At 48.1% G+C, this 24,492-nt stretch overlaps 1 protein-coding gene across 4 annotated transcripts in view; it reads right to left on the bottom strand.

The window, feature by feature from the left end:
• tmeff2a (transmembrane protein with EGF-like and two follistatin-like domains 2a) overlaps positions 1 to 20,294 on the bottom strand; it is a 68,807-nt gene extending 48,513 nt beyond the window's left edge. For all 4 annotated transcript variants that reach the window (XM_062534441.1, XM_062534443.1, XM_062534442.1 and 1 more), the window contains exons 1-2: positions 19,578 to 20,294; positions 12,127 to 12,242 (exon numbers count right to left, since the gene is read on the bottom strand). In XM_062534441.1, coding sequence (XP_062390425.1) covers positions 12,127 to 12,242; positions 19,578 to 19,758 — 297 coding nt within the window. In that variant the 5' untranslated portion in view covers positions 19,759 to 20,294. The remainder of the gene's footprint in view (positions 1 to 12,126; positions 12,243 to 19,577) is intronic.
• Positions 20,295 to 24,492: the final 4,198 nt, after the last annotated feature.

Here is a 24,492-nt window from a genome sequence, read left to right as displayed (position 1 = left end):
GGTACGCATTCGACCTACCACCTCAGTCACCTGATCAAAAACAACTACATGGCTCAAAGTCATTTTTCAGCATTGACAGTAATATTAGCTCACACACACACACACACACACACACACACACACACACACACACACACACACACACACACACACACACACACACACACACACAGTAATGTCACCATCTCCAACAGAGAAAAAATCAAACCGCTATTTTTGCTCTCTCTCTCTCTCTCTTTCTCTCTCTTTCTCTCTCACTCTCACCTTGAGACCATTCAGGTTTCCATGTGTGTGGGTCCATGTGTGTTGAGCTTACAGTGTGTGTGTGTGTGTGTGTGTGTGTGTGTGTGTGTGTGTGTTCAGTTCAGTGTATGTGAGTTTGTGTGTGTGTGTGCTCAGCTCAGTGTATGTGTGTGTGTACAGCTCAGTGTATGTGTGTGTGTTCAGCTCAGTGTGTGTGTGTGTGTGTGTGTGTGTGTGTGTGTGTGTGTGTGTGCATGGCTGTAGAGAGCACCCATTCACTGCATCCATGTAGTGGAATGGAGTGGCAGGGCCAGCCAGACAGAAGTGGAGCAGAGATGCACACGCTCACGCAGGTATTTTTGGACTTTATGATAATTCTACATACACTCATGGGGGAGCACCACGGCAAGTATGAATTAATGTTTGTGTGAGAGGTCATGTGAGAGTGTGTGTGTGTGTGTGTGTGTATAAGATGCCACTGGAGGCATCCCCCAGGCTACTGGTGCTCTAGCAGGGCCTGTGGAAGGCCATGTGCTCTTTCTCTTTCCCTCTCTCCTTCTTTCCTCCTCTCTCTCTCTGTCTCTCTCTACCTCCATCTCTCCTTCCAACTTACTCTATCTCTGTCTCTCTCTACCTCTGCCTCTTCCTCTCTCCTTCAGTCTTTCTCTCTCTACCTCCATCTCCCTTTCTCTCTCCTTCCTCCATCTTACCCTCTCTCTCTACCTCCATCTTTCTCCCTCTCCCTCCCTCCCTCTCTCCCTCCCTCCCTCCCTCCCTCCCTCCTCCCCCTCTCCCTGGGCTGTGTGGACAGTGCACGCTGAGTGCCCTGCCGTCGGCGTGAGCCCCTGCAATAAGCCACGGCCTCGGATCCCACCAGGCCTCGGCGCAGAGCCACTCTGTAAGTCTGATGACAGGCCCCATAAAGCAGCGGGAACACTCCTGTGGCCGAGACCAGCATGCAGGCCCCACCGGAGCACAAAGCAAAGAGCGTCATTTGTGTAGGAGCGAGAGAAAGAAAGAAAGAGAGAAAGAAAGAAAGAAAGAAAGAAAGTACATTATGGTTGCAGAGGAGAGTGAAAGAAAGAAAGAGAGAAAGAAAGAAATAACTAAAGTACATTATGGTTGCAGAGGAGAGTCAAAAAAAAACATACAGTGAAGGGTGAAGTGAGGTCTAAAAGACTCGCAGAAGAAATGCATGTGGTTTTTGAAGGACACATAGCAAGGAAAACGCTTCAACCATTAGCTACGCTAAGTGTTTGTGAACGAGCAAGGGGAACATGAGAGAGGGAGGGGAGAATAGAAGACTGTGAGAGAGGGAGAAAGAAAGAGAAAAAGAGAGAGAGAGGGAGAGAGAGAGAGTGGTAGCAGGACAATGGAATAGCAGGGACCAGGCACCAAGCGGAGAGCCACAATTTGAGCAAGTCATGAAAATGTAAATATGCGCATAAACAGACGACGTGAAAGGACCTATTGCTAGAGGCCCCCCGCCACTACAAAAAGCCCGAGGTGATTGCAATGTCTGCGAGGGACCCATACCACCGTGCCAAGCCCAGTGGGAGAGGCGAGCGGAACGACATACAGTGAAAGGAATCTGGGAGATGGGTGTGGGGGGGGGGGGGAATCCAAACCTGGAAGACCAGGTGGAAAAGAACATGGAGAGAGAGAGAGAGAGAGGGATAGTGAGAGAGAGAGAGGAGAGAGATGAGACAATAATGGGAAGCCGCATGCTATATGTTTGCGAAACCCTGCTGTTGTTCTATAGCTGGCCGCTTTATATCGGAGGTAGCTGTGCCTCCGTGATGCAACAGAGAGCAAGATGCCCTGTAGGACCCGGGGTTGTCTTGAAAGGAGCCTGTTTTTTTTTTTTTGCCTTCTTGGCTCCAGCCCCTGCAGTTTTCATCTTTTGAATTTGCCCCCTGAGGGGAGAGCGGGGTATTAAAACCTCCACCCCTGAAGAGGAGGGGTGGTAAACTATGGGAATTCTGCTCCTCTAAGCAGTGGAGATGCCTGAGCAGGTTGGCAAGCGGCAGAAGATAAAAGGGGCCAGAGACGGCTGTTTTGCCTTTCTGCTGTGAATCGAGCAGGTCTGAAAACCAATTAAGAGAGAGAGACAGGGACAGAGAGAGGGAGAGAGAGAGAGAGAGAAGAGAAGAGAGAAGAGAAGAGAGAGAGAGAGAGAGAACATTAAATTTGCAAAAGCTTGGGAAAAGAATTAAAAGATAACAGACACGGTGGAGAACGTAAATAAATACGACTCAACAACGCGTGAGGAGTGTTTATGAAGGCAGCCTGTGTCTTGTGTCGTGCTCTCTAGAGTGTAGAACACACACACTCCAGTGCCAGCCCCCATGTTTACGCCTAAGTGTGGATGGGTAGATGAATGGATGGATGGATAGATGGATGGATGGATGGATGGATGGGTGGATAGATGGATAGGTAGATAGATAGAAAGATAATTAGATAGAAAGATAGACAGATATAGATTAATAGATAGATGGATGGGTGGATGGGTAGATAGATGTGGAGGAGGCTGTATGGTAGTATGCGGGTATGGGTGGTTGGGTAGATGGGTGGGTGGAGGTGGCTGTTTGAGAGCATGAGGGTATGGCTGGGTTGTTGGGTAGATGGGTGGAGGGTATCGCTGGGCGGTTGGGTTGATGGGTGGAGGGCTGCTTTACTGGCCGGAGGAGACAGATGGCCAGAGGGTGGAGTTGGGGACAGGGACAGACAGGGGTGATTTGGGTTGACACTGAGGGTGTGAGCGCAGGGCCAGAAGGCATGGCAGTGGGTGGGCGCCCGGGGCATTGGGGGCACAGCTCACATGGCATATTATAACTGGCACCTGCCCCCCACCAGCAGTGGGCTTGCAACACGCACACAGACACACACACGCACACACACACACACACACACACACACACATACACACACACACACACACACACACACACACAAACAGGTAAACAGACACACATAAACAGACAGATAAACATTCACATATAAAAAACACTTACATATTCTCTCTCCCTCTCCTTCACACACCCACCGACACATACTGTACACACAAACACTCACAGACAGACAGACAGACAGACAGACAGACAGACAGACAGACACACACACACACACACACACAGACACACACACACACACACACACACACACACACACACACACACACCTCCCATAGCAATACGCTGTGTGAATCCAACATGCTCAATGGAGCAGTCCTGCTGGGCATCTCGCCTGTGACTTTTTTGTGACTTTCTCGCCTTTTATGTGCAGAGACTCACACACTACTTTCATGTGTGTCTTTTAATTATGTGTGTGTGTGTGTACAGTATGTGTGTGTGTGTGTGTGTGTGCTTGTGTGTGTGTGTGTGTGTGTGTTCAAGAGAAAGCGTGGGTAGACTGCTTACATCTCTCCAATCTCCAATAACTTCTCATTTCTCCTCCGGGCAACACTGCAGTTCCCCGCATCGCCTGCAGGGGCTGCTGTGGCTTTGGTTCTGCCCAGGCTGGCCAAGAGCATGCCTTCACCACTTGAACCCCCCTAACCACACACACACACACACACACACACACACACACACACACACACACACACACACAGAGCAAAAAACTCTGCACTCTCATAAAAGCTAGCCAGCTCCTGCCCGGACCTCGACAGTCCACTCAGTGAGCTGCCCTTGACGTGGGACCGCGACACAACACATGACAGCCCCCTCACACCAAACCTCCTCTCACTTCACACCGATGCTGTCATATCATCTCTCTCTCTCTCTTTCTCTCACTCTTTCTCTCTCTCTCTCTCTCTCTCACACACATTCTTTCTCTCTCTCACACACACACATTCATTCTCTCTCTCTCTCTGTCTCTCTCTCTCTCTCACACACACACACTTTCTTTCTTTCTCTCTAACTCTCTCTCTCTCTCACACACGGCCGACTCACGACGGCGCGCCACCGCCGCACAGCCGCACGAGCCAATCGCCGGAGCTCGATCTTTGCTCTCTCTAGTCTCTACTCTACTCGCGAAGCATCGGTTAATCACCTCCACCCACCCCCACCTTCACTCTTTTATCCATCCATCCCTTAATTCCTACGCCCTCCTATGGATCCATCCACCATGCTGCTGTGTGTGTCTTAGTGTGTGTGTGTCTTAGTGTGTGTGTGTGTGTGTGTCTCAAGTTGGCAGCACCTCTGACTAATTCATGGAGGAAGGTTTTTTTTGTGTGTGTGTGTGGTGGAGCAGGGGTACGTGTGTGTGTGTGGAGACGAGAGGCGAGCAATTAGAGGCAGAACAGGCTGCAGACGGAGATAAACACGGAGATAAAAGGCAGAGGAGCCGTGTAAGACCCTGTAAGACACTGGGCCAGGGAGCCAGGTTAGCAGGCCCAGCACAGCACATGCCAAACTCAAGCAACTCTCTCCTCTCCTCTCCTCTCCTCTCCTCTCCTCTCCTCTCCTCTCCTCTCCTCTCCTCTCCTCTCCTCTCTTCTCCTCTTCTTCTTCTCTACTCTCCTCTCCTCTCGTCTCCTCTTTTGTCTTCTTCTCTTCTGTCTTCTTCTCTCCTCTCCTCTCGTCTCCTCTCCTCTCTTCTCCTCTTCTGTCTTCTTCTCTCCTCTCCTCTCCTCTCCTCTCTTCTCCTCTTCTGTCTTCTTCTCTCCTCTCCTCTTCATTCCCCATTCATTCTTTCCCCTTATCCCCTGTCTCTCTTTCTTCCCTTTTTTTCTCTCTCTCGCTCTCTCTCTTTCTTCCTCTCTCTCCCTCTCTCTCTTCTCTCTCCCAGCAGAGCACATGCCAAACTCAAGCAACTCTCTCCTCTCATTTCCTCTCCTCTCCTCTCCTCTTCTTTTGCCCTCTCTCTCTTTCCCCCTGTCTCTCTTTCTGCTTTTTTCTCTCTCTCCCCCTCTCTTTCTTTCTTCCTCTCTCCCACTCTCTCTCTCTTCTCTCTCACTCTACCCAACCGCTCACTCTCTTCTGAGCCGAGTTCGAGATCTAATCACTCTAACTTACAACAAGAGAACAAGATAACTTTATCACATCCTTTCTTTCTTTCACTCTTTCCCCCTCCTTCTTTCACTCTTTTTTTCCATGAGAAATGAGCCTGAAAGCTAGTTATTGCCTCAAGGCCAACATCATTTCCCATCATAAATTCGTCCACGAATATAATTTTCCTCATTCAATCATCATTCGCCACTTCTATTGTCAAAAAATGCCAAGCTGAACAATGAATTAGGTAGCCTGGGACCACGTTCACAATTGTACAGTTGGGAGTCGGGTCTGGAAAAGGTTCTTTGACTTATGACTTCCAGCTGGGGCGCAACAATCCCAAAGAAATATACAGTATGGCCATGCCGGATTAGCGATTGCTTTTGCATGCCCCTGTTTTAAGGACATTGGAAATGGGCTTCAGTGTCCTCTTGGCCAGATGGATCTGCAGAGCAAATTCCAAATTTGCCGAAAGCTCATATGGGTATTCCCAAGCTCATATGGGTATTCCCAAGCTTCAATTTAGGGCTATCCACATATACTTTAAAGAACTTGAGAAACCAGCATTATTAAAAAGAACTCTGCTTTAGTTTCAATGGGACCATGGGGTATAATACACACAGACACACACACACACACACACACACACAGACACACAGACACACACTCACACACACACACATACACACACATATGCACGCTATCACACACCACCCACAACTTATCAATTCTGCCTCCCTCCACACATACACACACACACACACACACACAAACACACACACACACACACACAAACACACACACACACACACACACACACAGACACACTCTCTCACACACACACAGACATATGCACGCTATCACACCCACCCACAAAAATTCTGCCTCCCTCCACACACACACACACACACACACACACACACACACAAACACATATACAGTTATTTCATGACATATTTCATCACATGCACGCAGCAAACCAACATTTTTATCACTAGCAACAAATGTCGGGGCGACTGGAGATACGGTCTGATTCACTGCTCAGCGCCGAGCGTGTTGCTCTCTGCACCGCCCCATCTCTTCTCCCCCCTCCCCCCCTCCCCCCACACACACACGCACACACACACACACACACCGCACCTCACCCAGTCTCCCCCTGTCACTTCTTAGCACAGATCAAACAGGCCTCGGTGGCATCCAGAGCCCAGCGTGGACCGGGGGGGGGGGGGGGCTACAGACGCGGCTGACTCACTGATCTCTCTCATGGGGAGGGAGCACCTGTGGCTCCAGGCCAAAGAGTGGAGGATGGAGGGAGAGATGGAGGGGGGGGGGGGGGTAGTCTCCTCATCCCCTTTCCCCAGCCCTGGCTAACGTCTCCTGGCACAGGGAAGATGCACACTGATGCCCTGCTCACGGTTGCACCTGATGGATGCCGAACGAAATGCTACTGACATGGTCCATGGATGTGTGTGTTTGTGTGTGTGTGTGTGTGTGTGTGTGTGAGCGCATTTGTCTGTGTGTGTGTGTGTTTGGGGGGGGGGGGGGCGGGCTTCATGAGGCTTTTGATGGGATGGGTGTGGGGGGCTTTAGAGGATTGCAGCAGAAAATCGGGGAGCTTTTGTCAGATCATTAGCTTTCTACCGGGGGGGACGCATTGACCTGGCGCCCGGGGGAGGGATTACTGTTTACTCAGAGAATGCACACTTCCTGCTCCGCCGTGAGTCATGAGTCAGCCCCGCCTCTCCTCCGCATCAGGGGACACCACGCGCTCCTGCCCACCGTGGCATGGCATAGAGAGGAGACACAGCACAGCACAGCCATGATGGTGGACACACACACACACACACACACACACACACACACACACACACACACACACACAGCTTAACATACACACACACACACACACAAACTAACATACACGCACACACACACACACACATTAACATACACACAAACATATATAGCTACACACACACACACACACGCACACACACACAACACACACATACACACACACAGAAACACACACACGCGCACACACACACATACACACACTCATTGGAATTGTCACCTCCAGGAAAGGAGAATGTTCCTGCTCCATAAGATGGTGAATTTAGTCTAAAGCTGCGCTTTCCCCAGGAGATTTACATTATCTGTGACAGTCTTCAATGTGACTGTGTGTGTGTGTGTGTGTGTGTGGAAGGAGGGGGAAGGGGGAGGAGGAGAGAATGAGAAGGGATGGATGGAGGGCGGGAGGGAAGGAGGGAGAGAGGGAGGGAGAGAGGGAGGGATGGAGGGAGAGGAAAAAACAGATAAGCGCCATGCTACTCCAAGGAGAGAGTGGAAAAAAGAGTCTGCTCGGTGTCTCTGTGGATGATGCATCCTCTCCACCCTGAGACGGAGATGTGCCTTGCTGTCGGCTGACAGAGTGACAAACTGCATTCCCATAATGCGTCAGTCGGAGCGGTGTGACAGGGGAGTGGGCCGACATGAGTGTGTGTGTGTGTGTGAGTGTGAGTGTGTGTGTGTGTGTGTGTATGTGGTATGTGTGTGTGGCGGATGGGGGGGGGGGTCGCTCGGATGGGAGGAGGGACCTTGGGCTTCTCTCTCTCTCTCTCTCCCTCCTCTCTCTCTCTCTCTCTCTGTCTCTCTCTCTCCCTCCTCTGTCTCACCCTACATCTCTCTCTCCATCTCTCTCTCCTTCCCTCTTCTTTGTCTCTCTCTTCATCTCTCTCTCCCTCTGTTCATGTGGCGGGGGCTGCTGTTGATTGGAGCTGGGTGAGACTGGCTGCTCCTCTCGGGGGCTCCTGGGTCCTGCGCGTTGGGCTGGAGATACGGCTCCGCCGTAATGGTGCCTGACAGGTCGGGCCGGGACACGCAGACATCGGCCGCCGAGGAGCTGACACAGATGCTACCGTCCCCACACACACACACACACACACACACACACTCAAGCACACACACGACCATAATGGTGCCCTCTGCGTCAGTGTTCTTGCTGCTGGTGGGGTCCGGTTTACACTGAGTCGATCCTGACATATAACAGCACCACCCGACCTCCACCCCCACCTCCACCCTCCAACCCTGCGGCCCCTCACTGGGGAGTGGAGGTGGAGGGTCGTGGGGCGGGTGGAGTCATTGTTTTGCTGCCGTGGCGATCACGCCGCTTTGGAAAATAAAAACACTCTCGGCCCCCGGGAGCCGTAACCTACGACGTGCTGCTCCGCGACGTGCCATTTCCGCGTTTTGTGATTTGAAAATGGCACTCCCTTTGGATCGCAGCTCGAGATCTCGCCTTAAGGGTAAAAAATCTCACAAATCTCTCCACGCACAAATGTACACAACGGATATCAAAACACCACCAGTCAGTCCGGGGAGACTTGAGTTTAACGCTGCATTTATTCTTATATCAGATCCTGCCGCTAAAGCACCGGTTCTTCCAAAGAATCAGAGCCACGGCCCATTGCTAGAGCTGGGTTCAGGTGAAGTGCGAGCCAAGAACCGAGAACCCGAGTGTGCATAGATCCGGAGCAGGTAAGTACCAACAGATTACAGAACCATTTACATGACTCTAGAGAGCTATCAACCCCCTCAGGGCCAATCTGCACTCTGTTCTCCAGAGCTAAACGTGGATGAAGACACTTAAGCCTATGGAGTATTGAAATGATATAAAACAGCTCAAAGGCTGAGTGTCGTGAGAGAGAGAGAGAGAGAGAGAGAGAGAGAGAGAGAGAGAGAGAGAGAGAGAGAGAGAGAGAGAGCTGTGCCACGCTACACAGCCACTCAGGGCCCACACTGAGGGTCATGCTGAGAGAGAGAGAGAGAAAGAGAGAGAGAGAGAAAAGAAAAGACAGAAAAAGAAGCCAAAGAAAAAAAAGAATCTCTCAGCTGCTATAATCTCAACCTCTCCACCTGCCATTGGGGGTGTGGGGGTGGGGAGGTGGTGGTGGGGGGGGGGGGGGGATTGTCCCCAGGTGCCCTCTCAGCCTGTGCGCCTCTCTGGTGAGGGGGGGTGGGAGGGGTAAAAACAGCACCCAGCACCTCTGAATGCAGCCTATTCACTGTTGCTGGGCTGGGAAATACATGCAAATGTATGTAATGAGGGCTGCAGCGCGAGTGCGAGCTGTGATGATGGCCCACTGGAACCCCTCGGGACCGTCTGCTGCTGCCGTATGGCCCTGGCTCTGCAGCGCTGGTGCTGGGGGTTGTGGCAGTGGTGGTGGTGGTGGTGGCAGCAGTGGTGGGGGGGGGGGGGGGTGGCGGTGGTGGTGGTGAGGATGGTGGTAGTGAGTGTTCGGCACCGCAGCCCCGAATGCCGATTTATAACGGGGATGCGAATGGCTCTGAAGGACACGGTGCCCTAACGCATGCCGTGCGCCTCTCGTGTCTCTTTTCTCTCTCTTTCTCTCTCTCTATTTCTCTCTCTCTCTCTCTCTCTCTCTCTCTCTCTCTCTTTCTCTCTCTCTCTCTCGCTCTCTCTGCTGCCCGTTCGTCTGAGCCTGCCTGAGCCTGTTTCCTCTCGTCTAATACCAATTCCTGGCACAGCTTGAACGAGGCGTGAGGCTGAGTCTCCAGGAAAATGACAGTCCACCGACTGTTGAGAGAGGGAGAGAGAGAGAAGGAAAAAGAGAGAGAGAGAGAGAGAGTAGGAAAGAGAGAGAGAGGAGGGGAAGCAAGAGAGAGCACAAAAACAGACATATATACGTACTCAACAGCAATCGGCCAACCAGATCGCTAAAGTTTTCGAAGAGGAAAGTTTCAAAAACCCGGGGTTCGACACGTCGCGAAAGGCGCTTATCACCCAACTGAGCAGAAAGCAGCCCGTCCCCTTTATCCACACTCGACTGGGTCGACGCTGCGCAGCCGTGGCGGTGGCACGCTCCATCAAAAGCCTCCTCAGCCAGAAAAGACAACTGCAGTCCCACCGACAGCGCCGAGGAGGAGGACTCCAGCAAAGTCAAGCCCGGCCCGCGGGCGTCGGAGACGAAGACACAAATCGGCCCGGACACACGACCGACCGCACACGAGTGCCTTGCCACTAGAGCCACGATAAACACACCACGTCGGCGTATAGCCACACAGCCGCACAGACGAGGATCCCACCCTAACCCCCCCCCCCCCCTCACACAGCCCTCACAGGCTTAATGTTATCATACTGTTATTATTAGCGTAGCGAGAGGGTCACGCTCGGTCAGGATCCGCGGACGGGCGCGGCGGCCATGTCAAAGAGCCAGTGTGCAGAGGGCAAACAGCCTTCGCCCGAGCGTCAGAGCCTGAATGATGCCCATTCATGCACAGATCAAAACGCTGTGCCCGTCTTTGTGAGGACCAATGCTTCCTCTCCCAAGCGGCCGAACCCTCACCCGCCCCCACCCCCCCCCCCCAACTCGACCCCACCCCCCACCCTACATCCTGGCTGGAGTTGGATGGATGCAGTTTGTTAATGAAATCAGGGAAAGGGTAACTAATGAGTTTAAATAGGCTGACGTTGGTCTGGGACACAAACAAGGACGCGAGTGCACACGGCCATATGTGTAGAGGCACAGAGCATGCAGTGGAATACATACGTGTATACGTTAATATGTTAATATGCGTATCCATGGTGCATGCACACACATATACACACGCACACACGCACAGTCACGCACGCACACACACACACACACACACACACACACACACACACACACACACACACACACACACACACACACACACTCACACACACACACACACACTCACACACAACACAAACACACACACACACACACACACACACACACACACACACACACACACACACACACACACACACACACACACACACACACACACACACACACACACACACACACACACACAGTGAGTGACTCCCGCATGGGCAGCTCCATTAGGGCATTAAGCATTAAGTCCGAAATAAAAAACACTGTGACCCACTACCCAGAGAGGAGCAGCACTCTCCATCCCGGTAGACGAGACGCGTCGTCTCTGAGCGTGTCTGAAATATCACAGTCTGAAAAGCATAAAGGTAATGTCATTTATCTTGGCACGGCAAACCAATGCTGCCCCTGCACAAGAGTGGAGGCTAAAAATAGCCCGCCTGATCGAGTGTCTGTCTGCTGCGTTGGAGCTGCGGAAGTGCTATTATGCGCTCGCGTTTCCACCAAACTTAGGCAGATGATCTGAGATCCCCGCCCCACCCCAGCCGAACCGCACACCTCCACCACCACCACCCTCCGCCGCTCTCCATCCTCCGCCCTCCGCTGTATATCCACATCCCCGGCCCGAGAGAGAGACAGGGATATGGAAATGCGAGAGTCAATTCCATTTGGCAAGATAAATAATCCGTGCGGCACCGGGTAGACAATGCAAAGTGTTTGTCGCCGAGGCTCTCGCAATAACCGCGTCTCATTTTCAAGAGCCTGCGAAGGCTCTCGTGCGTGATTTCCACAGCAGATTTGTGCATAAAGAGCCTTTCTCCTGCTCTCTCTTGCTCTCTCTCTCTCTCGCTCTCTCTCTCTCTCTCTATAGATCAAAACTTAAACAGAGGAACATGAAGAGGGAGAGATCGGCTTTAGAAAGCCAACAGCACAGCACATGATTTTATATCCACGCCTGCTATCTCCAGCACAACATTAACAATCAAAATAATCACCCAAGGTCATTTAAAACAGGGTGTCTTCTTTTCAACAAACAATGGCTACCATCAGAAAATATAGCTATATTGCAGTTATATAAAAAATACACATGATCAATTTTCATATGTCCGCAGTTGTTTGATATGTTGAACAGGACGCAAAGTCCAATGAAAACTGGCAAACACACAATCTCTCGGCCTGCAAAAAAAAGGCCCTGAATGACAGCAGTGACAGCAGTGCTCTCTTACCTTGAAGTCACAGATGCATGTTATAATGTCCCCAATGCGAAGACACTCCCCATCAAACTTGCATGAGTTGGTGTCACACAAGAAGAGATCAGTATCCGGATCCGTGTCCTCATAACCTGCCAATAGCAAAGCGCATCATATCAACAGACTGATCATGTGATTAATAACAGGACATCGTCAGCGTAGATGAGGGGCGCTGCGAAGACGGTAAATAGTCTTTTTTTAGTGCAGAGCCAAATTTGGTGTTGTGCCGCTGTACTTCAATGGAATGAGAAACAATGGACAATAGAGGCCTTCAGAACTGTGCTGAGAGACGCTAATCCGGCGTCAGCGAAGGTCTCTACATAAATGGCCTTAAATGCTCTGGCAAGCCATTCAGATGGAATTGCTGGGGTCAGTTAACAAGAACATACTTGAGGGCCTCTCTCAGTCTTCCAGTCATTATCATCTCCATGTCTGTCTCAGTGTACTCAAGAAGCACTGTGTTTAGCTACAGACTTTACTTAGACACATTTTATATGGAAATATTCTCCATGCATGCATATTTCATATAAACAATTATAACAGTAATTAGTTCAGGGTACAACAAATATAATTTATACTCATTATAATACATTAATAACTTAAATAGCATTCTGTAATGAATATGCAAATAAGTGTAAGCATTGTGCGGCAATGATATGGAGCAAATTGACTCGAATCAAATCTGAATATACAATATCGCATTATTAGCTTCATCAAATATGCTATTGTTTATTGCTTGTTTGTATTTTCAGTATAGTCAGGCCCTCTGAAGGTCAGGTTAGAGGTCATAGAGTGTGCTTTGGCTGTAGCCTCCATGGCTTTAGAGTGAGAGGGAATGAGGCCACTGCTCGTTACTGGCCTGCCCGACCGCCCCCGCCCCCGCCCCCTCTCCCCCAGAACGTCTCATTCTCCCCCAGGTTCCTGCTCAGGGTGGGACCAGAGGCTCCGTGGAGCATCCTTACGTAACCAGCATGCCTAATTAGCATTCCAATTAAAACAATTATCCAAGGACTCGGGATCGCAGTGAGGAGGTATGCGTGTGGGTGTGAGTGTGTGAGTGTGTGTGTGTGTGGGTGTGTGTGTGTGTGTGTGTGTGTGTGCGGGGCTGGAGTCTGGGATCATTTGGGCCCTTAAAGGCTGCCTCTGAGCATTGATTCGGGACTCAGCCAGTGTTGACATGGAAATGCTTTTTTTCCCTTCTTTTCTTTTCTCTCTTCTCTCGTTCCTCTGTGCGCTGTGCAAGGGGAGCCATAAATGGTAGTGGTGCATCGCTTCCTCACACATGCAAAAATCCCCCCCCCTCCCTCCCCCCACACCCGCCCGCCCACCCCCACCATCAATCTGATTTGTTTGCTTTTGTCTTTTCCAAAAAAAAAAAAAAAAAACCCTGTGCCCTAAGACAGAGTCGCTTGTTATGTCTAGAGCGAGCTCCGTGGTTTAGTTTATGTAAACAGGCTGCAGTAATAGACGTAGACATCTGGCCCTTAGCAATGCGCGGCATGGCACGGCAACGCATTCTTCAGCCACCTCTCTCTGCGTATGGCCGACCGAGGCGCTGGGATTACATGGTTGGTCAGAGGCACTTAGCAGGAGACACCCCGACCCACCCCTCAATCCCTCCTGGCGGAGAGAGAGAGAGAGAGAGAGAGAGAGAGAGAGAGAGAGAGAGAGAGAGAGAGAGAGAAAGGGGGCAGCGTCAGGCTTGAGCGACACCAGAATGGCGAGGGACCTCCAAGGAGCTGGCACCACCAGCACACGGCTGTCAGAGGCGAGGTGGGCTGCGAGTGAGGTCCTCCCTGGTACTCCATCACCCCAAAGCCCTCCTGCAATCAACCTCGCCCCGTACGCACACACACACACACACACACACACACACACACACACACACACACACAAATGCACACACAAGCACATCGCACACGCAGACACACACACACATACACACACACACAAATGCACACACATGCACATCACACACGCACACGCATACACACGCACACACACACACACACACACACTTCCCGAGTGGTGTGAAGCAGTGCAGCTGGTTGGAAGGAGGCAGCAAATGCCCTCAGTGATGTTGTGTCAGTGCTCGCCAGGCTGCCCGTGGCCCCTAAACATGATGCATACGCCTCAGGCTCCTTCAGCCTGGCGGAGTGCTGACAACTACACTTAACTCCGAAAAAAAGACATGTTACCGGCTGCTACAGGCGGGGAAAAAAAGCTATCCATTTAATTGAAGAGCATGAGAAAATGTGTGAAGTATTCCTGAGAGCGGCCACACCTTAAAAGAGTACTCTGACTTGGAGGGCAGGGATCACAGCATCGTGGCTGCTAGCAGGGGCTTGTATTTATTTATTTATTTTTTCAATTGCACATGCAGTGATAGAAACTGTCTTTGTTGAGACATTCATTATTAAGTACCCCTCAGCTGTCTTTGTGTTTCGCTCCAAACTCCTGTCAGTTCTTTCAGCGCGCGAGAGGGGAAAAAAAAGAAAAGCAAAGGAAATAAATTCATTATTTACATGAGAGAGTTAAAAAAAAAAAAGAAGAAGAAGTGAAAAGATGCCTTCAAGCAAGGCTAATAATAGCTCGCATTATTCACTGATTCATCTTAATACCAGACTCTTGGCAGAGGCTGGTGCCCAAAACTGCCATTGTTGAACCAGCTAATTGAAACCTACAGCGGGACGCATGAAGGCCGTTGTCTGTATTAACCAGAGATAACATCGAGATGCGTGTGTGTGGAGAGACGGCTGTTTTGTAGTGTGGCATAACGCTTATGCATATTGACTGGCCTGATGAATTCCATTACGTTTGCATGTACAGTACAGTACACACAGCAGCTACAGTAGCTGTTGACAACGGGTGCCTCTTCTGCTCTACCATTAGGCTGTAATTGCTACATGCTCCATGTGTTGGAAATAACAACCTGAGAAAGAATAGAAAAGAAAAGAATAGAAAAGCCGGGGGACTATTATGGGATACCTACCTCCTAATGATTAAAGCCCTCTGTGTCAGTATCAACACCCTTTCAGCTAATTAACCTATTCAAGAAAAAAGTCAGCTAACAACAGACTGACCAAACTAGTCTGTCTGACTCACGAGTCTCAACCAACCCATATATGGGTCTTTCGATAAGTCAGCCTGTAACATACTGCAGGTCAGTTGGCATTAGTAGAACTGACATTAAAATAACACAGACATAATCTTTTTTTAAAAAAACAAACAACAACACAGAACTGAACTGCACCGAAGGTCCCGGGGAGCTATACGCTGCACAAGGGTGACAGGATGCGCTAATAACTCGCTTGGTGGAGTGGCCTGAGGCTGGAGGATCATAACTTGAGGATCAGTGAAGAAGCCAGCTGAAGTCACACACGTCCGCAAGTTTGCTCCATATCCAACGGCGCAATAAAGAGATACTCCGTATTTAACTTTGCTTGTAGTAAGAGCTACTTTGCGTATAGTAACAAAGCTCTTCAGGGTAAAACAACGGATTGCTGATATACTGTAAGCACACACAGACACACACACACACACACACACACACACACACACACACACACACACACACACACACACACACACACACACACACACACACACACACACACACACAGAAGCCACACGGTACACACTGAGCTTATAAAAGAGTGCTAGCTCAAATTCAGTGAGCTTTCTTTCTTATATTGTAAATGCCACACAAAGTTGGACAAATACTACAAACACAAACACACACACACACCACGCACGCACGCACGCACGCACGCGCGCACGCACGCACGCACGCATGCACACACACACACACACACACACACACACACACACACACACACACACACACACACACACACACACACTAAACACACACACTAAACACACACACTAAACATAACTATACAATGAGCTCTCTGCTGTTGGTTGCAAAAACACCACCAGCTAAAACATCAACCCATCCCTTCATTTTACCTCTAAACTTATTCATTTATGTTATGTTTTGCATAATGCATATTTGATTAATAATCTTTATATTAACAGCAACGTCTATCTTTTGTCATCCAAAGACAAATACCTTTTTACACTAGAGAGCATGAATATAACACAATAATATATTATCTTCCCCTCATTGGTATATGAAATTACCTAGGCCTACTGTAGATATTGTGAATAAATCTAAAATAATATATAAAAACACATTAAATCGCAACAGAAGGTTGAACATGTCCAGCAGATTAGGCTCTACCCTAATGAATACATTTAACTCTAAAACATTATATTTTTTGCAAAAATGACAATATATTAAATCTCGAATGAGAGTTAGAAAAAGTTCTGTGATCGAAGACATCACTGAGAAGTCTGCAGAGATGCCAATGCAAAGCCAGACGCTTAAAAATAGCTTTCATTGTACGTACTGTAGCTTCATAAAATATTTTTCATACCTTAAGAACACCGCCACATATGGTTCTAGAACGATCTAGAAATGTCACTGCTCAGGTGCAATATAGACGAAGAGAAGCACACACATATACATCATCCTTAGGCAGCTTCTGGTGTGTGAGAATGTACATAATGTACACACTGCATAGAGTGTCTGCTAAGCAAGAATCAAAGCTGATGTATGAGCATCCGACACAGTAGATTGTTAAGGCAATGCTTTTTATCACTCGTGAACAATGCGAGTGCTTCAGTTAGCCTCATGTTTCCAAATTACTTCATGTCAGTGTCTACACAGTGACACATCCGCAAAAAAGGGCAAATATGCGATGCCCTGGTCTCTCATTAGGTTAGAGAATAGAACAAACCCTGCAGAATTTGAATGCAGACCTGTCCTTGTGCCTGCATGTCACAATAAGAGATCTCCATGAAGTCCAACCAACCAACCATGAACCAACCAACCAACCAACCAACCAACAACAACAACAACAACAACAACTCACCAAACACACACACACACACACACACACACACGCACACACACACACACACTGTGCTTTGCTAGAAGGCCATAAATGGGCTGTTAGAGCCCAAATGCATTAGCCCCAAATGATTGTTTTCCCCTATTAGACAAACGTGATGTGAAACGTGCCGCTCCAGCCTGACACTGTCTGGTTTCATCATTTGCTCGGCAGCAGCAGCAGCAGCAGCAGCAGGCACAAGACATTCATCACCGCAACACAGAAACGCTGTAGGTTTGACTCAGCAGTCCAAATGAGACCCAAATGCCAAAGCGTGACGGTATCGGGGCGTTCAGCCGATTGTTCTAGTCCCTATACTCACTGCCGCACGAGGAGATTGCAGCGGATTGAATAATTAAAGAAAACAAGCTGGCAAATATCAAATATTCAATAGGTAATGTTTATATGCTACTGAATAAAGAATAAAGCATTGAGCCACTTATTTGGCCAAAAAAACAGATCTTACAGGCATGGCAGATAGTGTGTGTAATGCTCCACAAGCTCCCTTCCACTTCTATCCCACTGCCTTTACATAAGAATCCTCATCCGTAAAGTTACACACTTCTTGCAATCCATATTCCCCACCATTAAATTCCTTATCCTACACTGCTCATTCTGTTCATTAAAATTCACAGAAATTCTTTCGAGCTAATTAACAATATCTGCAGTGACACCGACTCTTTCGGACTGTAAGGACTGTGCTTTGAAAACTGTTTGTTCTCTGTGGGTTCTGAGGACAGTGGACCAGTATGCCTGGAGCGGATATTATGTAACGTAGACTTGTGTGGAAGCACTAACATCCAAACAAACAAAAACTTGACAAAACACTCAGGTATTTCTACAACATCTGAAGTCTCTTTTTGGACACCTTGTCTAGATCATTGGCAGCATCAATTGGTCTACTGAACAAATTCACTGAATAAGTTAGAACTAAAGTTAGTTCCTCTGAATAGCTTCCACTGAATGCATTACAATTCCATAAAACATTGTATGGAGGGAAACGTGTGAAAAAGACTAACTGTTATTACACCTTATTTGTGAGGCACATTATGATTTAATGGGGGATATTGAGAGGATCACTTTTGTTGTATTTTGTCTTAGACTACAACTGATCAATGCAATAATCTAGTCTACTCAAAGTCTTATAAAGACAACACAGCATGCTAAGCCAACTGCCTAATGCCAAAAGACCAGAAGTAATACTAGCATACAGTAAAAAAAAGGCTTCATAATAAAGACTCACAAATTAAAGCAGTCTACCATTACCATTAGGTCGTGCCCATGTTCCAGTTATCTCCTCTGACACCACAGGTAACGCCATTGTCAACCACAAAAGCAAAGCCAACATCAGTGGCATCACAAATGTGTAAATTGTCGAATCGGTTCAACACTGAAACAGGCTTTTATTCACAAAGGTTTTTTTCTTTTCTCAATACACTCCTTGTCGCATTCATTTATGTCACAGCCCACGTTTCGCCTCGTTTCGTTCTAATGCGCGACTGAAGGAAACCCTGCAGTTCATAATATGTGTAGGATACTATACGGACGGCTACCCTAATTAATTAACGGAAGCATAAGACAGCATAAATGTGTATTAAAAAACATATTGCCTGCGTCACTGCAACAGGTCTGTTTTCAGTTGCCAGGGAAGGAGGTTGGCCATAACACTGTTAGTAAAAAGCAGTAAATTATGTTCTAGGCTACCATTGTAAAGGTTATTTGTGAGGGTTTGGCATGGAGAAAGGAAAGGAACTTTCTTCTCAGCAGGCAAGGCTATTCAAATCCACAAACGATACAAAAAAAAGAAGTCCGTGGCGAAATGTAGCCTACCGTTAAATGAATAGCACCATTAAAATGTAGGCCTCTTGAGTGGAAGTTCAGAAAACGTTTTCCCTAAGAGCAGTCTAGGAGATCAGGAGGAGCGAGAGGCTGTGAGGTGACTAGTGAAAACTTGTTTCACTGTCAGAGGAGACTTCAGAGAAAGACATGAAATGCCTCCCCATAAAAGTGGATGCTATACTGTGACGGTATTTTTTTTAACGGTGCCCAACCAAGAGTATAAATGCATTGAACTTCTTACTTTTATTCAATTGTGGTGGCTGCTGGCATTTCCGTGGATTTAAGCTACTGTTCACCTCATCCTGCCGTGTGGCATATAAAGCATCCTCACCTCTTGGCAACAGATACTGTGCCTCTTGCACAACTGGCTGACTGTAAATCGCAGCAGTGTGTGTGTGTGTGTGTGTGTGTGTGTGTGTGTGTGTGTGTTTGAGAGAGAGAGAGAGAGAGAGAGAGAGAGAGAGAGATATTAGGCTATGCATACGTGTGTGTTTCAAAAAGCATTGAATACATTAGTGGTCATGATACGTTTTATAAAACCTGAACAGGCGAAATCAAATATACCAGGCCCCGAGGACACTGTTCAAATTAATTACTGTGATAAGGTGAGCGGTTGCCTTTGCGTCTTACCGGAGCAATTCCATCCCGTAGGCGTCTGACAGTCGCTTAATGAAGACGGAAAAGCACGAAGTTGCTGGACGGGAAGAGCTGCGAAAAACGAAATGATTGTGATCCAGATCCATTCTCCCATAATCCTGCTCCACTGCTGCGGACGTCGGGGCTCCTGTGGCGCCGCTGCCGAGAGACCCATCTCAGTTCAGCGGCGTCCCCCGAACACGCTGGAGAATAGGGGATAATTCACAGAGACGCTCCGACAACTCCCGGGCTTGTGCTGGCAGCTTCGGAGGACAGCTTAGCAGCCAAAAGAGGGACATTTTCCGATGGAGTACGCGTTCCCCATGAAGCGATGTTAAGAGTAACCCACGGATCCGCCCGAAGCGACTTGGTTCAGCGGTGTAGGAGAGCTGAATCGGGATGCTGAGGGAAAGAAGCGATGGTGGGATGGCGGGTTACTGAGGTGGGAAGTTAGCCAAAGGAGTTAAGCAGGTAGGATGCTTGACAACAGAAGGCAAAATAAACGCAGGCGGGATTTGTAAAGTAAAAAAACAAAAACACAAAAAGAACAAATGAAAAAGAAGGTATCCCGGCGAAGACAGTCGGTAAAGTTATTGTTACATCCACTGGTTTTGAAGATGTCCGCTGTCAGAGGTCTGTTGTTTGTGAGCGCTCCAGCAGCGCAATGAGTTTGTCATACGGCCGCACTCTTTTCCATCCTGACAACCTACTCCGCACACAAACACACTGAATGTGAGCAGCAGGTTAGGAGTCTGGTTATGATCACATGGGTTGGGGGGGGTGGGGGGTAAGAAAGGGAGGTGGAAGGTGGCGCTGATTGGCGGAGAGGGATGCTGGAGCGTCAAGCACAAGGGGCCGGTCCAGCTCTTCCACAAACGGTCAGTCTTGCGCGATGTCACTGTCTGATTCAGGCGGTCACTGGCGCACGGAGAGGAAAGAGACAATTCTGTAGGAGCAGTCGCAATGTAATTGGGCCCTGCCATTTTGAAAAGGCTGCATAAATCGATTCAACCAGCTGGAGCTCGGATAATTGCACTGCTTTGAGATAATGTGGACGCCGAGAGCTTCCTGTCTTAAAGTTATAGACTTTTGTATTGTATTTCCCGGGAACTCGTTTTGTCTTTGACGCGCGGCGCACCGCCTGGACTCCGGTAACCGATACGCGCACGGCCATACAGCCACAGATGTATAGTTCTGTATGTTTGTATTCGTTGGGGATTGTGGTGTACAATTTTAAGACCGTCTCTTCATACATATCCAATAGCTTTCACATCTTACCCAGCACGGCGTTTCAGCTGCACTGTGATATCCGGATTTTTTTTGTCCACCAAAAAAAAAAAAAAAAATCCATAGCCTGTGTGTTGTTAGCCTACCCAAAGCAGATACGTTGCCGCCCGTAGCGTAGTGTGTGGCTCTCTCCTGCCTCTTGCTTCTCAGTACACGCACACAGACACAAACAGATTTAGCTGTTTTTTTACTCCACTGCAATTTAAAGGCAACACTTCGTATATCAACAACTCTAATTGCTGGCATGTTGGCCACAGTACCAGCTGTCAGATTGTAATGTAAATATACTGTACTTAATCTATTGTAATTGGTGTTTCCCCACAATCTTCTGAATGTAGTTTAATACACTTGCAAATCTAGTTTAACAATGATGGACTACACACTGCCTGGTATGTCTTTGCAATCATTGTGGAAACGTATGATTTTCTTTATGCATTTCATGCCTACAATATGTCTTCTGACACAGCTCTGAACCCAAAACAGGTTTTTACTTACTACTACAACCCTTGGAATGTCCAAAGGCCAATGTCCAGGATGATTTAGCTCGACCCCTATATTGCACCCCTGCCCACTAGGTCAGGTGAATGCGCGTGCACCCAGTCCTCCTTTGCCCTACCCAGGTGCAGCATTGCTGCTGTGCCACAGCCCCATAGCGCCTGAGGAATTGTGTAGGCTACCTAGAATGAAGTAACCTCAGGGTGCCGTGAGCAGAGACGTTAAGTTGACAAATACCAGGGCACTGTTGTCAGAGGAAGACAAATTGCTATGCCAGTGTTTACGCTTTCATGCTAGCATAAAAGAAAAAAACACTGACCGCCTTTATACGTGTACTGTATGGCCTGTGCATGCTTTGTGTGTTTGTGTTTACGTGTGTGTGTGTGCTTTCACTGTTGACTGCATTTTACACACACAAGCGTGATTCCAACCTCCACCTCTCTTTCTCTCTCTCTCTCTCTCTGATAGGGCACATTTTGCCCACTGCCAAGAACTGCAAAGATCTGAGTCCTTTTTAGAGCTGCAATCCCCACACAGGCCAATTAACAGAGCGGATGAGAGTTAACCCAAGGCTGCCTTTGTTCTAGCGCTAATTTGGATGCCAAAGAGAAGCTATTCTCCGGGCGGACATTAGCCTTGACTAATAGAGTCCTACCCTGGGCCATGTAAGAAACAACTTGTTTACTTGCAGTGACTCCAGCGTCGAGGCTAACAACCTTAGACGTGGCGCTAACAGGATATGACCTCTATTCAAAACCTTTATCTTTTGTTGTTTTAAGGAGGAAGAAGGATAATCAGGCCTTAAAAAGTTGCAAAAACTGAGTCTCTCTGGTGTCAATGTTCTGTCCAGTTCCTGTGGAGAACTTACGTTAGCCGCAAAGCTATTTGAGCTCTTTTGCCCTAAACTATCACACACTGTTCCAGCCCTCTGTGCCTCAAGTTAATAACATAATGGGAACAGTTTGTAGCAGAAGAACAAAGAACAATACAAATAATAAGAAAAAAAAAACAATACTCGTTTCTCTTAGCTCTTCCCCGAAAGCGCAATCTTTCACTATCAGTCGTCTTCATCTCTGGCAGAGCACCAGGGTGGTATCAGTAACATCCATCCACGTGGCGTGAGAGCTTTCTTCAAGCCCAGCTGGCCCTGGGGCTGAGACCTATAGTGACATTCCTGACAGCTGCAATGCTCTCAGTGTCTCTCCCTCCCTCCCTCCCTCTCTCTCTCTCTCTCTCTCTCTCTCTCTCTCTCTCTCTCTCTCTCTCTCTCTCTCTCTCTCTTCTCTCTCTCTCGTACCATTTGGCAACAGCACTCACCCCTGTATCGCATGTCTAATGATGGATATGACCTGGCAATTAGGGCTGAGCATTAATAAATCACACAACTTGTGAGAAAGTGGCCTCCTTGAAGTCACTTAGAGAGTTTGGGTGTGGGCGCCGCCGAGCGCTCAGAGGTAATTGAACAGGGATGAAGGCCCTGATGCCAGCACATATTTATTTTAAATGTCAAACGCTCAAAAAAAAAAAAAAATCACTCTTTGTAGTGGTGATTCAACAGAGACACACGGTGTGATCATGAGCTGGAGGAGAATATAATGATGAGAAATGTATCAGCAGAGCGACTTGTATCCGGAATTTAATCAGCGAGCCAGCACATCAGTACACACAAATCAAAATCAAAATCATCTTTTTGGCTGGTGTGTGTGGTGAGTAGCAGGTTCCTAAAAGTCGGGAAACGTTAAAGCACATTAACGTGGCATGTTTAAAGGTGTTGACATGGAGACCGTTGCGATGTAATACTTCTAAACTTTGTTTTACCCGCAGATAAGTCTTCTGATGAAACATCGTGTCGTTACTGGCTTGGTCGGCAAATCACAGCAAAGAAAATATGAAAGATGAAAAGATAAGCATGAAAATACCTGTTCTGTCCATCTTGTCTCGACTCTGTCAAGGGTAAAATGACTTTGACATTGACATATTGACATTGACATGTTTGTGCTGTGCTGTGCTTTTCTGAGTGGTGTGTGTGTGTGTGTGTGTGTGTGTGTGTGTGTGTGTGCATGTGTGTGTGTGTGTCTCTCTCTTTCTCTGTGTGTGTAGGTGTGTGTGTGTATATCCGTCTTACAGCACTCAGTGGTGATTGTGTGACCACAGCACTAATGAGCTGAGAGTGAGCCTGGGGACCACTGATAAGGTCACATCTCAGGGATCTGGCTGTGCCCCTGCCCTCGCCCCACATGGGTTTGCCTAATGACCCTGGCATTTGCAGACGCTCCCTAACACTGTCTGACACCCCACCATGCACTTAGCCAAACGCAAGCCCTGTCATTTATCACTTGTCTTAGTTTGCTTATTCAAGCAGAAACTGTAACCATACAGTACTGTGTTTTTCTGTGTGTGTGTGTGTGTGTGTGTGTGTGTGTGTGTGTCTGTGTGTGTGTGTGTCTCACCATGTACTTCTAGGGTGCCAAATCAAAGTCCCCCCCACCCCCCCCCCCTTCCCCACCTTCTCCCAAAAAACTTCTACAGAGTGCTACAGTTATCATTACTGAGAAAGTGTAGTTGAGCTGGTATGGTGCTGGCAAGAATTGAAACACTACAAAAAAGTATTTGGGACAGCCTCCCCATTTCTGCGGAGATGTCCCAAAGGCACAGTAGTGACAAGAGAACTGTGAAATGACAAAGAGAACTTCCTTCATTTCCAGCGGCAGCAAGTTCTTTATTATAGCGCTTGTGGGAAAAAAAGTACAAGGCGGCGGGGGGAAAAAACGCTTCGTGTTTCTCTCACCCAGTCTCTTTTTTAAGTCATGCATATGAAGACATCAGCAGAGAGGGAATACAAAGCTTTCACTGTGCGGAGGAAAAAAATGAAAAATAAAAAAAGAGTCTGGCCTGTAATGATTTTTTTTGGGAACTGCTTAAATATTCCATTTGCTTAGTACAAAAAAAAATATGTTTCTCCACCATCATGGATGTTTAGTTTCTGTCAGCAGAACAAAAGCCCTTGTATGACTTTTGCATGTTAATAATGTGCGAAGTTTGGTACTACACTAAGCCTACAGTGAAGCACGGTTGTGTGTTTTCCCACAGAGATACATTATTTTACAACAAATTGGAGAGAGAAAGA

The sequence above is a fragment of the Sardina pilchardus genome, chromosome 4, assembly GCF_963854185.1.
Source record: "Sardina pilchardus chromosome 4, fSarPil1.1, whole genome shotgun sequence".
NCBI classification, from domain to species: Eukaryota; Metazoa; Chordata; class Actinopteri; order Clupeiformes; family Clupeidae; genus Sardina; species Sardina pilchardus.
The sequence above is the reverse complement of the archived record's forward strand: the minus strand, read 5'-3'. Positions and strand labels throughout refer to the sequence as shown.